This window comes from Manis javanica, chromosome 8 (assembly GCF_040802235.1).
Source record: "Manis javanica isolate MJ-LG chromosome 8, MJ_LKY, whole genome shotgun sequence".
Lineage (NCBI taxonomy): Eukaryota > Metazoa > Chordata > Mammalia > Pholidota > Manidae > Manis > Manis javanica.
This window is the reverse complement of record NC_133163.1, coordinates 112109510-112125839: the sequence shown is the minus strand read 5'-3', so window position 1 is coordinate 112125839 and position 16330 is coordinate 112109510. Positions and strand designations below refer to the sequence as shown.

At 42.9% G+C, this 16330-nt stretch overlaps 1 protein-coding gene and 1 long non-coding RNA gene across 14 annotated transcripts in view; one reads left to right on the top strand and one right to left on the bottom strand.

The window, feature by feature from the left end:
* The first annotated feature begins 333 nt into the window (after positions 1-333).
* LOC140843177 (uncharacterized) lies at positions 334-11951 on the top strand. Its single transcript, XR_012120731.1, has 2 exons — positions 334-3275; positions 9787-11951. It is a non-coding gene; the product is annotated as an uncharacterized lncRNA (long non-coding RNA).
* Positions 11795-16330, bottom strand: part of TPM1 (tropomyosin 1) — a 26535-nt gene continuing 21999 nt past the window's right edge. For 7 of the 13 annotated variants that reach the window (XM_017662475.3, XM_017662474.3, XM_037004269.2 and 4 more), the window contains one exon: positions 11795-12659. In XM_017662475.3, the coding sequence (XP_017517964.1) occupies positions 12577-12659 (83 nt within the window). In that variant the 3' untranslated portion in view covers positions 11795-12576. Of the gene's footprint in view, positions 12660-13084; positions 13892-16330 lie in introns of those variants that run through there. The other 6 variants (XM_073211947.1, XM_073211946.1, XM_073211945.1 and 3 more) reach the window with 1 other exon arrangement.

Genomic DNA, 16330 nt, shown 5'->3' with positions numbered 1-16330 from the left:
AATGATGTGGCTGTGTTCCAATAAAACTTTATAAACACTGAAATGTGAGTTTCATATAATTTTTACATCTCATGAACCATTATTCTTCTTTTCCATTTTTTTTTCTAACCATTAACAATTTTAAAAACCATTCTTTGCTTTCAGATTGTACATAACTTGGTGGTAGGTTGAGTCTGGCCCACAGGTGACAGCTTGCCTCGCCTGTAAAATCCCAGAGTGAAAACAAAAGAAAGGGGAAGTTTTATTTTTAGTTAATATAATCTTTTCTCTATGGTTCTGGTTATTTTTAAATAAGTGGGTAAGGAAACAGAGTCAAAGGAATACATTATTAATTCAGGAATTTCAAGAAGAGTAAGAAAAATCTTTTTAAGAGGGTCCCTCATTTGCCGTCTTGTAAACAACTACTGACTTGACCTTCCGGAGGAATGGGTTTCACCTCTATCAAATTCAATAGACTTTTAAGGACCTCTGTTATATTCCAGGAACACACTAGGTGCAAAGATGATGAAAGAGCAGCCCGTGCCCTATGACAGGGGGCAACAGCTATTAAATAATGAGAGGTCCTATCCATTTGGTAATAGTTTTCAATCATTCACTGAACAAAAATTTTATTGAGCACCTACTATATGCCAACCTGGGTTATGTGTCAGACATGTCAAGATAAATTCTGATGTTTATGGCAAGTGACTTTCTTCCTTGTTTTCATTTAGTTATTTTCTTGAGGGTAAAACGGGCACAGGGGGTCAAGGTGGCTGTCGCAGATGGAATGCCAAAGAGGGAGACCAAAGTGTGACAGCGTCTGCCTTCTCTGGGCTGGGACTAGGGGAGTTTGGGCCACCTCGTGCTTACATCCCCTTTGCAAAATGCCCTATTTTCTGGTGAGGAATTACTTCTTTCTCACTGCACAGTCCTGTGGAGCTGTCCCCAGGCCTCACCCCCCGGAGCTGAGGCTGGTGTGAGGGTCCCGAGCTTGGTGCGCGCATTGCATGCTCCCTTCCTCGGCTGGGACTCTTGAGCTGGCGAGTTGGTTTGTGTGCCTTCCCAGCACCTTCGTGACATCTACAGCCTCTCTGAGTAATGCCAGCATGACGTCCTGAATCATACCTCAGAGCCCTGTTGCTCCAAGCATGGTCCACAGACCAGCAGGACTGGCATTGCCTGGAGCGGGTGAGAAGTGCGGAACCTCCAGCCTGCCTGGCCCTGGTCAGAACCTGCCTTCTGACAAGACCCTCGGGGACTCCTGGGCTCGTGTGAGCGGGGGAGTGCCCGTGTGCACCTTCCCCCACCCTCCCACCACTGCATCTTTAATGCTGCTGCCCTTGACCTTGACCACCACGGGGGACCTGGAAAATGCCTTTCGGACACTCCAGGAGGCTCAGGGGTGGCCCTGCTTTCCCAGGCTGGCCTCTCTCCCCGAGGCATCCTCAGCCCAGGGCATTTCAGACACACTTAACTAGGCTGCTAGTTGATGGCTGACACTAAACTACAAGAAAAAACTGGTCACTATCTTTAGAAAACGGTGACAGCCACCACCCTTTGAACAAGCCTCTCCTCTTTAAAAGTCTGGGGCAGTGGAGGCTGGAGACTAAGGAGCCTCCTTCAAAGGGTGAAGTTTCCCACAAAGTTCCTCTAATACAGGGTGGTGAGGAGTGGTTTTCTCTCAGCAAAGGGACCTGCTCTAGCTTCCTTTTCCAACAGGCCCGGCGTGAAGGGGGGCATTGATAGCCCCAGTATTACCAATAGGCTGCCACATACCAGGCCCTGGGCATATTTTATCTTTTATTCTTGACCACCACTGTAAAGGTCAGGGAACTTCAGAGAGGCCGAGTAACTTGCCTGAAAGCCCCCAGGTGTTAGCTGGGAGAGCAGGGATTGAACCTGGGTGTTGTCAGCACTGTAGACTCACAAAAACACATGAAGCGTTTAATACATAAGATGTCACTGTAGTCGGCGTTTGCAGGCTCTTAGTGGTGGTGGTGGCAGCGACAGCTCTGGGTGTGTGCGTGTGTGTTAGGGGAAGGGGGTCCACAGAATAGTCAAGGAGAGAAGCTTGTAGAGGGGCCCAGCATTTCGTGGGTGGCATATGGCATTGATGAGATACACAGTCAGCTTAAGACACCCTTCACATATTTGTAATTCAAAATAAAATATCACTATAAAATAAATGAAAATAAGACCAAGGATATTCAGATTTTTCCAATGATGACTTCATCAATGTTTTGAGGAAATGTAAAATATTAAATTCTACCATTTTTTCCTCATTCTTTTGGGTACCCTGCTTTTGTGGATTCCCTTAGTACACATGCCTATAGGGCCCACCTTACACCAGTTCTGAGGCCAGGGGATGCCCACCCACCTCTCTGGAGGTGTGCCTTGTTGTTAGGGTGTGGGGAGGCTGAACACTCAAGTGAGTCACTGGCTCTGGGAATTTCTGGAGTGCTGCTATCCCCATTCCTGGGCTCTGAGTCAAGAATGTAATTGAAGCCCCAGGACAATGGAGTGTGAAAGGAAAGATGGGCGGCGGTGTCAGACAGGCTGGCCCCCGGGCCCCAGCCACAGAACAGGTGCTTGGCTTTTGTTCCTGCTGCTGGCTGGGTCCCTGTGCCCCACCCCACACACCTCTGACCTCTCTGAACAGAAGCCACAGTTCAGAAACTTAGGCTCCTTTCTCCTCCGGCACGTCCAGCCCCTGCTCTGACTGCGAGCAGCCTGCCTGCTGCTGTGGATCCCTGGTTTCAAGACTAAAGATACAGGAGGCAGGCGCTGCATCCCAACAGAGGAAACGGTGAAGCGGGGCCTCCAACGTGAAGGATTTCACCAGAGGAGGACGAGGATATTGTTATTAGCTGAAGAAAACGTTCAGGTGTCCCAGGTAACTTCCAGTGTCTGGGAATAAGATCAACAACCAGGTGAGCTGCGTTTTCATAGTGTCACTGGGAAGGCCCCCCGGAAACCAAAGCCTGGAAGCAAACCTCCAACGTGCCCTGGTGGAGACCCAGGACCTGGGCGCTCTCCTCTGGATGCCGCAGGGGGAGGCGACTCCCTGAAGAGCTGGTGATGGCTGGTCATCTCCATCACAGAGGGTCTACTCAGCGCCCTCCCCACCACTGGGGAGGGGTGGTTCTTACAGCTCACCAAGGCTGCATTTTAGCCCTCCAGGGCCTCTGTGATTTCAGGGGGAAGATCCCGCTGAGCTATCCAGCCTGGAACTGTATCATGCAGAACATCAGAGGCAGCCTTGAAGGGCAAAGACAGCATCACAGGGCACGGCCCAGGTGAGTACCCACGAGGCAAGGGCAGCCTCTTCTTGGAAGCCTGGGGACGGTGGCTATGGGGCTGACCGCAAGGACACCAGACTCGGTGTGTTTACATAATAAGGAAAGCAGTTGTCCATCACCGAGAGCTTGCAGGGTCAGGCACTGCAGTAAGAACTTCCCGTGCACGATCTTATTTACTCATGCTGAGTGCGGGTACTGGGATCATCACCCCCACTCCGCAGACGGGGCAGCAGCTGACTCAAAGGCACACAACCAGGCAGTGGCAGAGGTGGCTGTCCAATGCTGCGTGGGATTTAAGCCACTACCCTGGACGGCGAGCTGCGCACCGCGGTTTCAGTGTCCCGTACGGCTGCTGCTTCCCTCTGCCACTGCTCCTTACCAGTAATTACGGATCTTTCCAGGCTGAGGCAAGAATGGCCTTGAGCCCACACACCTATTTTTTACTTTTATCAGCTCTGGGGTACAGGGAAGAGCAGGTAGCTGCTGTGAAGGCCTCTCTTCAAGTCCAAGTTTGCGTGTTTTTGTTCAAGGGGGGAGGAAAGGGGGAGGAAGCAGGGCCAACACGTGGAACTGGATTTCTGAGAGGCTTCCGTTTCGACTGGTTTGGGAAAAGTGTGTGCTCTGCTTTGTTTTTTAAGAACACAAAGCCTCGAAATGAAATGGGTTGTCCAGCCCTGGAATTCCTGTCCACCAGGAATAACTACATAGTCAAAAAACAGTTTAACGCTATATTTAGGATATGTCTATATTTAAAAGAGATACCCTTAAAAAAAAAGTATGTTTTCATTTCCTATGATTCAGAAAATGTCCAAATTACAATGAACCTCGTTTCAGTTCTAGTTACCAGAGCAAAGTATCAGAAATGGTCCAAATGATTGAAAATAAGAGGAACAAATTATGACACATTAGTAGCTGGAATAGCCTATGATGATATCACGAAGACCAGGCTAGCAACCCAGGAAGATACTTGTGCAAACTTTTAAAATAAAAAACAAAGCTTTGAATAAAAAGCCCTATCCACACAGACAAAACATATGGGAAACAGATATTTTTTAAAGGGTAGTGAGATGATGACCTTTTTCTTTACATATTTTCTCTATTGTTTTTATAAGATTTTGTGACAAATAGAAAACTTGAAATGTGTCTCATTATATGGTAGCTTGTACTTTCTGTGTACATTTGGCTTATTGACCTTGCAGCCCCGTATCCAAACGTGGCAAAGAGCCTGTAAATTGCTGCATGAAATCTACATATTCTTTTAAATTCATAACATACATTTACTGCTGTTAGACAAATTGGGAGGAAGAGTCTTTTTCATCCGAATTTCATCATGCTGTTTATCAGCAGTATGTCTTCCTTCTCCAGTAGAAACCAAAACTAGAAAAGCAAAAGGAACCTGGGCTCTGAATTGCCGGCAGCTCCTATCGATACAATGGTGAAGCCCTATTCTCTCTCGCACACCACCTCATTTTTCATCTTTCATGGAAGGCTGGAAAGTGCATTACCTGGAGAGCCCCAGGGCTCCTAACCCATTAGTTAGCCTGCCAGCCCCAGCAGTTCAGGTCACTGTCTTCTCTAAGGCTATTAAGAAAGGGCACATGGGAGGCTTCCCCTGGAGGAAGTGAGTGTTGGGGGTGACTCTGACCCGTTTGCTTTCCCAGAAATCGAAGTGTTCCTCTGGATTTTTCTACTGGTACAGAAATCGGACTTTATAGTCTCTAAGACTCTAAACTCAAATGCCAATATTTTTTCTAGGGGATTAAGTCTCTAAACTCAAAATGGATTAAAGACCTAAATGTAAGGCCTATTATTTACTTATACGCTATGCTTTGCTCCAAAGATTGAGAATGCTCTAGGATAGAAGCAAAAATATGGTAAGACCAGAAAAAAAAAAAAAGAAAAAAGTTAAATGGCATAAAACAAGGACTGGGAAGGTGGGTAAGAGGGGAGAATTTTTAATTTAAAGTCTGGCAGAAGAAAGTTAGAATGAAGAATAAAAATCCTGGTGGCCAGAGTAAATATCAAAACCAAAGCACTTATAAACTAGCAGAGGTCTTGTTCCTAAGGTTTCAGAGGTTAAGGGTGAGCCGAAAATGTCTGTGGCTAGAGCGCTCCTGAGCCAAGTAAACAGCATGCCCGAGAGGGCCTTTCCCACTGGCTTTAGGTGGTGAAAAATCTTCCATGTAATCATATCCTCTTATTATTATTATTCTTAAATGTGTGTGCACTGCTTCCTCTAAATTATAGATTCCTAGAGAGCAAAAAGTCTATTTTGTGTTTTTTCTTTATTGTCCTACAATCCCCAACCTATAGTCCCTAAAATAATGTGCATGCTTAAATGGAAATAGAATTTAATTTTCGGTCCTTTAGACCAAATTATTTATAATCTTAACTTCCATATATTCTCTAGTTACTAGTAGACAGTATGGAAGCCCTTTCTGTGCTAATGAGAAAGTCAGCAGAACAGGAGATGAGAATAATAGAAAATTACATCCAGGGGTGCAAGAGAGAACAACACAAGGTAGAAAAAGAAGACATTCCAGATTTGAGCTTCCAAGGAGAGGATTACCAACTGAAGAGATGTTAGCAGTTTTGCCAGGATTTGAGTCTAGAAACACTTCATTGAGGCATACTTCCTTTACATTTACTGAATTATTCTTCCTTAATTGCTTGGGACGGTGCGAAGGCAGACAATCCTGGAGTTCTCAAAAGGAGAGGAAATGTAACAGGAAGACAAATCGTAGGAATGGCAGTCTTCAAGCTGAGTAAGCTAGTAAGGAAGGAAGCATTTTCCATCTGGGTTCTGGGAGGCAGACAGACTAGTTATCCCTATGAAGCTATCACTCATCTTAACATCAAAATGAAAAAATTCTACTGCCTGGGTGCTGGTTCACAGTTCTACTATGCTGATCACTGAGTTTTTAGCAATAATTCTTAACTTTTTTTGATAGTGACAGGGTTCATTTCAGATAATGGTGTCCTTGGCCAACAGTATGATTCATGGTTATTTGGCAAACTATTTTACTATAAAATAAGTAATGGAAAGATATAATATGCTCATGGATTGGAAAAACTAATATTGTTAAAATGTCCATACTACGCAAAGCAGACTACAGATTCAGTGCAATCCCTATGGAAATATCAATGGCATTTTTCACAGAACTAGAGCAAATAATCCTAAATATTTGTATGGAACCACAAAGGACCCAGAATATCCAAAGTAATTTTGAGAAAAAACAAAGCTGGAGACATTACACTCCCTGATTTCAAACTTTTCTACAAAGCTATAGCAATCTAATCAGTATGGCACGGGCACAAAGACAGACACATAGACCAATAGAACAGAGAGCCCAGAAATAAACCCATGTTTATATGGTCAATTAATCTAAGACAAAAGAGGCAAGAATATACAATAAGTAAAAGACAGTCTCTGCAGTAAATGGTGATGGGAAAACTAGACAGCTATATGCAAAAGAGTGAAACTGGACCACTTTCTTACACCATACACAAAAATAAACTCAAAATGGATTAAAGACCTAAATGTAATACCTGATATCATAAAACTCTTAAGAGAAAACCAAGGCAGTTAATTTTTTTTTGCTATTATTAATGTACAATTAAATGAGCAATATTATGTTTACTAGACTCCCCTATTATCAAGTCCCCACCACATACCCCATTACAGTCACTGTCCATCAGCGTAGCAAGAAGGCAGTAAACTCTTGAAGATCAGCATTAGCAATTTTTTTCTGGATCCATCTTCCCAGGCAAGGCAAACAAAAGCAAAAAGGTGGGACTACATTAAATGAAAAAGCTTCTGCACAGCAAAGGAAATCATCAAGACAAAAAGGCAACCTATGGAATGGGAGAGTATAGTTGCAAATGCTATATCCAATAGGGGTTAATGCCCAAAATATATAAAGAACTCATATAACTTGACACCAAAATACAAATAACCCAATTGAAAAACGAGCAGAGAACCTGAATAGACATTTTTCCAGAGGACATACAGATGAAAGATACTCATATCACTAATCATCAGGGAAATGCAAATCAAAACTACAATGAGGTATCATCTGACCAGTCATAATAGCTAGTATCAAAAAGATAAGAAATAAGTGTTGGCAAGGATGAGGAGAAAAGGGAACACTCCTGCACTGTTGGTGGGAATGTAAATTGGTGCTGCTACTATGAAAAAGTGTGGAGTTTCCTCAAAAAATTAAAAATAGAAATACAGTATGACCCAGTAATTACACTTCTGGGTATTTATTTGAAGTAAACAAAAACAATAATTTGAAAGGATGTATGTACCTCTATGTTTACTGCAGCATTAGCTACAATAGCCAAGATATGGAAGCAACCCAAGTATACACACACAGAGGAATATTATTCAGCTGTAAAAAGGGTGAAGGAAATAAAGAGGTGTGTACTTCCAGTTATAAAATAAGTCACAGGGATAAGTACAGCATAAGGAATACGGTCAATAACATTGTAATATCTTTGTATGATGACAGATGATAACTACACATCATGGTAAGGATTTTGCTATGTACATAACTGTCATTATGTATATCTGAAATTAATATTGTACACCAAATATTTCAATAAAAAGAGTTAATGTAAAAAAAAACTCCCAAACCCATGGTTTTCACAGAGGCAGCTTGGGACATGGTGTGGGTATGGGTACCAATGCAGGATGAAGCCAGATCACCAAAACCTGGCTCATTGGAAGGCCACAGGGTTATATTATTCCATTGCATGTAGCTGGGAGTTTAATATTTGATTTATAAGCCTAAGCAACAGGAATTCCACTGGATAGGCAACATTCCGAATCCTGAGCATCTTCTGAGCTGAAGACACATCAGGACTCACCATCATAAAGTGTGCTTCCCTCTTACTCCCTACCTCCAAACAGCACCCATCTGGAGGAGCCGACACTCCAGGCCTCTGGGCCAGCCAGGCCATTGGCCCCTTGGGAGACTTGTTCCTCAGCCACACGCACAAAGGGCTTTTACCTTTCCTGTCATCAGCTTTCATCTGGAGACAGCAGATGGCACAGTGGTTTTGTCCAGCGGCTCCTCAAGCATGGACGAGGGCTGAACTGCCCTCACTCACATCTGCTGCAAGGCCTCCAAGCAGTACTCCTTCTGTCCACTTCTACTTGGCTACACATCCAAAAGCAGTTCAAATGGAGCAACAGAAACTTATTTTCACGTGTCAGGGTTTGGCTTAAAAATGAAATCTGAATCAGTTACTTTGAAACATTCTTCTCCTCCAGTGCACAGGTGATTAACGATTCCAGAATTGTCCCTCAAGCATTTGTCTTGGTCATTTGTCCAAATATATTTTCAATGTGTATTATGTGTGGGGTCCCCTTGCAATGCAGTGAATGGCCTCCAGGGGAATGGTACTGGGATTTTCATTTCAAAAGGAAAAGTTACTTTCAGTTTCCCAGGACCCAAAGGCTCAGGGCTGAGGAGCAAAGGAGCTCTAGGAGTGGGCATGGTTGGAGGGTATCCTACACATTATATTTGCTTCTCAGCCTTGTGAGGAAGTGCACAAGCACGTGAAGAGGAAAACTACCTCCTCTGAAGATGAAGAAATTGCTGCTCAAATGGTAAAATTAACCCAGCAGGATTCAAAGCTTTCCCATCTAGTTTCCAAGCCCTGCACAGTACTGTCTGCCCATGAAAGCTCAACTCGATGGGGTTGAACTCTACTAGCTGAATGACCTTGGGCAAGTCACTGAACCTCTCTAGGCCTTGATGATCATAACCTCCTCCTGGCTCTGAACCAGCATTTCAGTTAGGGCATCAGCCTTGGCAGACCCTGATAAGGCCTTGACTTGACTCTTGGTTCCCCATGGCCTTGGTAACATATGGAAATAAAATTCTCACAGGCAGCAAGAACGAGTTTTATCCTCCCAAGTCGATGCCCAGTTGTCAAAAAGTTGACAAAAGCTGCATTTGTATTAGTGAACCCTCAACATAGCTTCATTCATTGTTTGACACACAAAATTTATGACCCACCTGGGGAATGCAGCTCTGAAAACTCTCCATGTCAAAAAGTATATATAATGGAAGGAACACTTCTTGCACTGCCTGACATTTATAATTTCTTTCCAAGCCTCTGTCACCAATTCTGGAAATGATGGTTCTGAGCACCCCAGTGCTGTTTTGATTGGAGAATTCATATTTCTTATCTGCATGTACATCTGACTGTAGATTTAAAAAAAAATCACATCTACAAATAGCGTTGACAAGTTAAAAAAAATGGTTAACACACACTCAAATATTTGTTCAAGTATAAAAGATATTTTTTTTCCTGGAGAAAAGGAAAAGGCTCAAAGTATTAAACTCTGGAGGATACATACCCACATACACAGAACATCAGATTTAGTTTCTGCTAAGAGTATCTCCAGGAGCAGTAAGTAGGGGACTGGTTCTCTTCAATGGCAGTCTCAAGAAGTTCACAATGTATTAACAAAGTGCTTTTCTTTTTGCCTTAGTAACAGATTGCAGAACTCTCATCACAGATTTAAACATTCTTGGAAGATGCTTACGTGCTTACCTGGTATCCTTTCTCCTTGGAGTTCCACAATGTTTTCCTCTGAGCAAGGCAACATCTCCAGCTGCTCATTCTGAAATCTGGGCCTGCTAGGTTTCAACAATGCAATTTATAGAGTATGAATCTCAAATTCTCTGTACTTCCTGGCTTTCTAAATGGTGACCGTATCAGCTTCCAGCCTCAGTGTGCACAGTCAAGAACCCTCGACTCTCCTCCCTGACCTCACTGTGCCACGTGCTCGGAGACTATCACACTGGGTCAGACCCAAGGTGTGTGCCACGTGGAGACAGGGTGTTCTCTCTTTTCTATTTATAAAGAAAGATCAGGTAATAACAATTCTTCGAATTGGCATATTTCGTTAACTTACTGATTTCATCTGACCCCTGGAACCCAGGGAGGGAGTAGGCATTAAGCCATTCATTCATTTGTGGTCAACATAAGCCACAAGCTGACTCAACCTACATCTGTCGTCTCCAACTCTCCCAACTGCACCTGCTGCTTCATCTGCTATGCCTAGTAGGTGCTTTTCTTCTGCTGTAAAATGTCCAAAACAAATGGAAGAATCCAAACAGGGCTTTGGAGTCACATGGGGCTGAGATGGAGGTCACACGGGAAGCTGGACTTTTAAGCTGTGGAACTGTGAGTAGGTTCACTCAGCTTCCCTGAACCTGTTTGTAAAATGAGGCAGAGAAGCTGAGATAACACTTGTAAGGCACTTATTACAGGTTGTGGCATACAGTATCTGAGAACAGCATTAGTAACCATCAACAACATTTAGGGCAGAGGGTTGTCTTAGCCTCACCGAGTTGGATATAAATCCCCGTGTGGTGGTCTCTGAAGCAGGTGTGGCAAGCTGAGGACAGGAGCAGTTTGATACACTTGAGTCCTGTAGTAACCTATGAGCTAGGTGCTAATCTCTTCCCCATTTCACAGGTGAAGAATCTCAGATTTAGGGACTTGACAGGCTAGGTGGCTAGAGAAGGTGAAGCCAGATCTGGCTCCCAAAGGGAAAGAGTGCTGGGTTTAGGAAGAGCCTCTATGACTAGAGGGAGGCAGAGAGGCATTTTTCTATCTAGCAGGGGTAAGCCTAGGGGTGGTGAGCATGTGGGAAGGTTGGGGACCCAGAGTGCTATTTGCCTTGAGCAAAAAGGGGCAGCCTTTTAGAAATGGAAACTAGAAGCCTGGCCCAGGCTTCTTCCTATGTGGTTCTTGGACTTAACACCCTTTCTTTCAGTGGACAGAAAATACCTGACAAAGGGCTCAGAAGAACATCTATAGAAACATTTAATACTTTTCAATGAAAATAGAATCTGTGCACCCAAATGAGTTCTCACTTACTTCTATTTTATGTTTTTCATGAAAATGTCCTTCCACCTCTGTAGTACAAGTTTGGCCAACTAATATTGTTATCTATTTTTGTTTGCTTAAAGGCGTCAAGAGTGACCCATGGTATTTTCAGTTTCCATATCCAAGAAAATTAAGATGTATTAGAATTTATAACTCAGCACAGATTAGAAAGCCATAAATCAAATCACAAAGACTCTTTAGAGCAATACTTTCAAGTGGAGTCACACTGTTGGGAGAAGCAGGTCGGCTGCACTAGCCCCTCTGCTGGCATGGGTGTACGCTGCTGCCAAGGACTTAGCTAACAGCTGACCCCAAATTCCCAAACCCAGAAAAGCACTGCCAGAGGCCTGTGTGTATGTGCAGACATACAATAACACACCTCGGAGAAAGGCTTCTGGAAGGGTCTTTTCTGCGTGGTTGTGATTTAACAGACCAAGGGGATGCTACCTTGGGTGCTTCTGAGGGGTGACGCGGTGACGCATGAAACCCAGCCTTCCCCTGGACTCTGGGATATTGTTTTGCTTTATTCGTGAGGGAATGCAAGTTGATCACATGATCAAAAGTTCACAAAGGAGAAACATACAAATGACAGGACCACCAAATTTAGAAAATGTCCTACAATGTGCATTTTATTCCATATCATTATACAATGTTTACATGTAGTTATAACTCTTAAGAAAATGTTTTTTTTTCTTTACCAATTGTACGTAGTGCCCAAATCTTTCACTTTAACATGGAGAAACAAAAAGAGTGGAAATCCACACCGAATGCTATCCTATGAGCTGTAATGAGCTGCAAGTGTGCCAATTAGAAAGAAATAGTCTTAAAAGAGCAGCGTGGCTAACCAAGCCTTGGCTTTAGTGAATTCAGGTATAAAGGATTCATAGTCTCATCTCATAGTAAAACTCAGGACAAAATAAATTAGTGTTGGACAGAATTCTAAATTGTACAAAATTGAATGAAAGACCACAGTGGGACCTTTTGTTTAAAGTAGCACCAATCCACACCTGACTGTGTTTCCAACATTAACCTTCCTATTGAATATACTGTTGGCACTTTGAAGGGAAACCTTTGTTTTAGTGACGATTTGTAGACTGATTAAGCATACTGTGTTGCTAAACCCTCTACAAAGTGTGGCAACATCAACCTGGGAAATGGCACATTAAATCATGATCACTCTGACAAAGGCTTTTTTTGTGTATGTGTGTTTTCCCCATTCCCTGATCTAGCTGGTTATTTGTGGATGTTTCTGTGACAGTGGTGAAAGTAAATAAAAATGCATTTTAAGGGTTTCATGGTAAGCATGGTGTTTAAAAACAAAACAAAACAAAACAAAAACCAACAAAAACAACATGAAAGAATGTGGTCGCAGCTAAGGAGGTTTTCACATGTTGTTTAACTCCAGTAAAGTCTGATCCAGCATCTGATGCATACTAAGGTTTTCTTCTTTGGCATGAGCCACTTTCTCTGTGGTGGGATTAGAAAATTAAGTCATAAATAGCTGCCCTTTGGACACAATGATGGATCGTACATTTAGGCAGGCAAACAATCACAAACACAAGATGAGATGACTAGCTCTAGGCATGCTTGTAAGATATTACTCATTTCCAGACAAGGACCTACAAAGGGGGAGGATGTCTTTGACCCAAGGGAACTACAGGCACAGCAGGTTTTCACACAGCGGCCAGGTGAACCTTCCACAACAGTCCACTCTGGGAATAAAATGCAGGTGGGGTTTGGTAAAGGTTCCCTGGTCGTGTGCCACGGGAACAGACAGAGATGCTTGCAGCACTGAAGTTAATAACAGCAGACACTTCTGAGTTACACACAGTTAAAGGTCTGGGAGTTGTGCTGTAACACAATCTCACACAAAACAAAGATGATGTAAATACTTTTTCTGACGTTTTAAATGATTTATTTTTGTTGCTCATTAAAAAAATTATCAACATGTTTCATGCACACTTCAGTAGGACATTCTCTTACTATTTTTACAGTGTTCTATTTATTATTAGCATGGCATTCTCACCAGATTCCAACACCACCATTAGACTGAATAAAGGCATACCTTTCAGATAATCAGGGACTTCTGACATGAGCTCCTGTTTTCAAAAGCTATTTTGCCCAAGCATAGGTACATTTAATCATATTTCAGACACTATACCAGATATTAATAAGTTAAGAATATGAATATGCAATATATATATTATATACTATGTCTCATATATAATATATATAGTTATACACACCCCTCTGCTTTGGTTTCCTAACTTAAAGTAGGACCGGTCCTCTGTAGATAGAAAACATTTTTTGGTCCTCATTTGGTATCAGTTCAAACAAGAGGACCTACTATTGCAAAGAGAAGTGCTGAACTGACTTATTAATGTTTTACCCAAACACATAAATGCAACTTTACCATAAAAGCAGTTTTGGGTTAAAGAGAACTTAATTATTCCAGACAGAAGAGGAAAAGGCAGGGAAGGCCAGCCTTTCAGCTGATTCCTTACACGGACAATTCTGCAGACAGCAACTGTTTTCAACCCTATTAGTTCAAGGTGTGACAGTCTTAGATTTCCTGCCCATGGGCTCCATTCCTAGAATTCAGCCCAAGTTCTTTCCCACTTAAGTTTAGTCCTCATTCAGGGCCAGCTTTAGTTGGTTAGTTAGGCGGCGGTTTTGCTCAAGTTGCTGGTAGAGTTGATCTGTACAGGTCAGCAAGCAGGTCAGCAGAAGAGAAGAGGCAGAAGGAAGGCAGGTTAGCCAGACTTGGTGAGAGGGAGTGGACAGAGCACAGAGACCTGAGGCACTGGTCACTTGCTGAACAGTTTGCTCTTACCCAGTAGCCCCCTGTCCTGTGCCCAGGAAGGGGAGATGGTAAAGGCCTGGCAGGCTTGCAAAGAGCCAGGATTTCCCTCTTGTTGAGGAAGGGAGCAACGGGTACAAGCTGGAGAGGGAACACGATCCTTCCGCACCTCACTAACACCACTAATACCACGGTGTGAACTGAGCCCAACACAGTTTCTGGCGACAGCCTGAGGCAGGGCTGGAGGTAAGCCCAGATCACGGCCACTCCTTGCGAGGCCTCAGTGGAAATCCTGCCGTGAAACTTCAGCCTGCCCCTTTCTGCCCACCTGCTCTGGGAACCCCTTTCACCTGCACTCCTGGGCCTGTCTTTCCTTTTGGGCAATACCGAGAGGCGGCTAGTGCTACTGCCTTAACATTTTTTTTGAAATGCAGAACTAAGCTACACCTGTCTCTCCCCAATTGAGTTAGAGTGCAAATTCTGAGCTCTGAGCCAGCTCTGACACAGGGTGCGCGTTACCCTACTCAAACAGCAAAAGAACAAACACTATCTCCACTCAAGACAGAGTTAAAATTTATCTTATTTCTTGAAGAGGATGGCATTCATGTTTGGTGCTAAATAGGTACATCTAAAATGAACAAAATCTCAAACATCTGCACAGAGACCGGTGTGATACAAATCTCACACACTGGCATGTGATCTGCTCACGTGGCAAGGAGGCCAACCACAGGGGTCAGTCTGTATCTGACGGTCCAGGGGACACCCAATGACAAGAACACGGCACTTACCACGAGAAGCTGGAAGGTACAGGATTGTTTCAAATAATGGCACAACCTGGATCCAGAAACTTTACTAAATCATCTTAAGCTGACAATCCTACCCCCAGAGAAAATGAAAATATCCAGTCTCCAGTCCCCAGGTCTGTTGGAAAATTGATCGATTCTTACTTAACTTTCTCTTATAAGTGATAGATGGGTGGAGATGCTACATTCATCCTGCTTCCTAGCTTAGAATATCTGCCACCTTGTCTTCTTTGCTCATCCATTATTTCCTTAATATTCAAAATTCTGGTCGAACGTCACCCCCTTCAGGTACCTCCCAGTCACAATTATTCTCTCTTCCTTGTTTACTCTAAAATGCATATACCATCTGCGACTTCAGACTTGCTTCATTCATCTACCTTCCCACAAGATGGCCAGCTCACTGGGGACATCTCCAGTTCACCTCTTTACCACATCTACCACCACCTTCCACAGTGCCCTGCAGATGGCATATGCTCGAGGGTTACAAAATCTAAACCCACCAGTTCATTCACACTATCACACCAACAGGCAGGATGTCTCAATTTGCTGAGTCAATGTTTGGCTAAGCTGAAAATGGAAGAACTTTGGAGAAATCCTAGAGAATCTAGAGATCAATGTGAATTCCGCTTACATGACAGCTGTCCCTACCACATACTTCTTTAAACCTGTTTCACCTCAGCTGCCACACAACTTCTAAGCCAGGGTGGCCCGAGGGCAGGGATCAGAAATGGTTACACATTTGGAAGTATTTTCCCCTCATATTCTGAAGATGCACCTTCAGAATTAACTGATTATCTGCTCAGCAAAACTTTTAGACTTGCTATTTTGTCTATGCACGAAGTAGGATTACTCAGAAAAAGGCCTACTGCTACTCTGAATTTGGAAGAGGACTCACAGTCAAAAGTCAAAAGCAGGCCCAAGGAGCCTTAGGAAAAGAAAAACATTACATTACAGAAGTCTTTGTACTCTCAAGGAACAGACTGTTCAAATTCTAAATTAAATGTCAACTCTCTGAGGCTAACAAAAATGACACATAAACAGGTAAGATCACCCATACTTAAAACACAGGAGAAATATAGCCAGATTGTTGAGCCCAGAGAAATGTTGGGAATTAAGATACAAAAGTCCACATCATTTTAAAGTTCTGATTTTGCAATGTGTTTTTTTAAATTCATTTAATTGTTGTTTTTGAAGTGAGACAGTCAAGCCCAAATAAAATTTAACTATATTCTGAACAATTTCCACCAACTACTTTTTTAGGAATAAAAAAAAATAAACTCTGATGGCTATACTAAAAAATGTCTGCATATTAAAAGAAAATTCGTATTATCACAGAGATTATGCACAACCCTTCCTAAAGAATACATGATATGCTTAAGAGCACAAAAATAAACCTCAGCTTGAATATAATCATATTTAGAAAACCTAAGATGACATTTCATGATCAAAATGGTGGCTGAGTAATGAATATACTTTACAAAAAACCTGTAACTGTTTTTCATGTTGTAAAAGGATGATCATCAATAACCTCAACT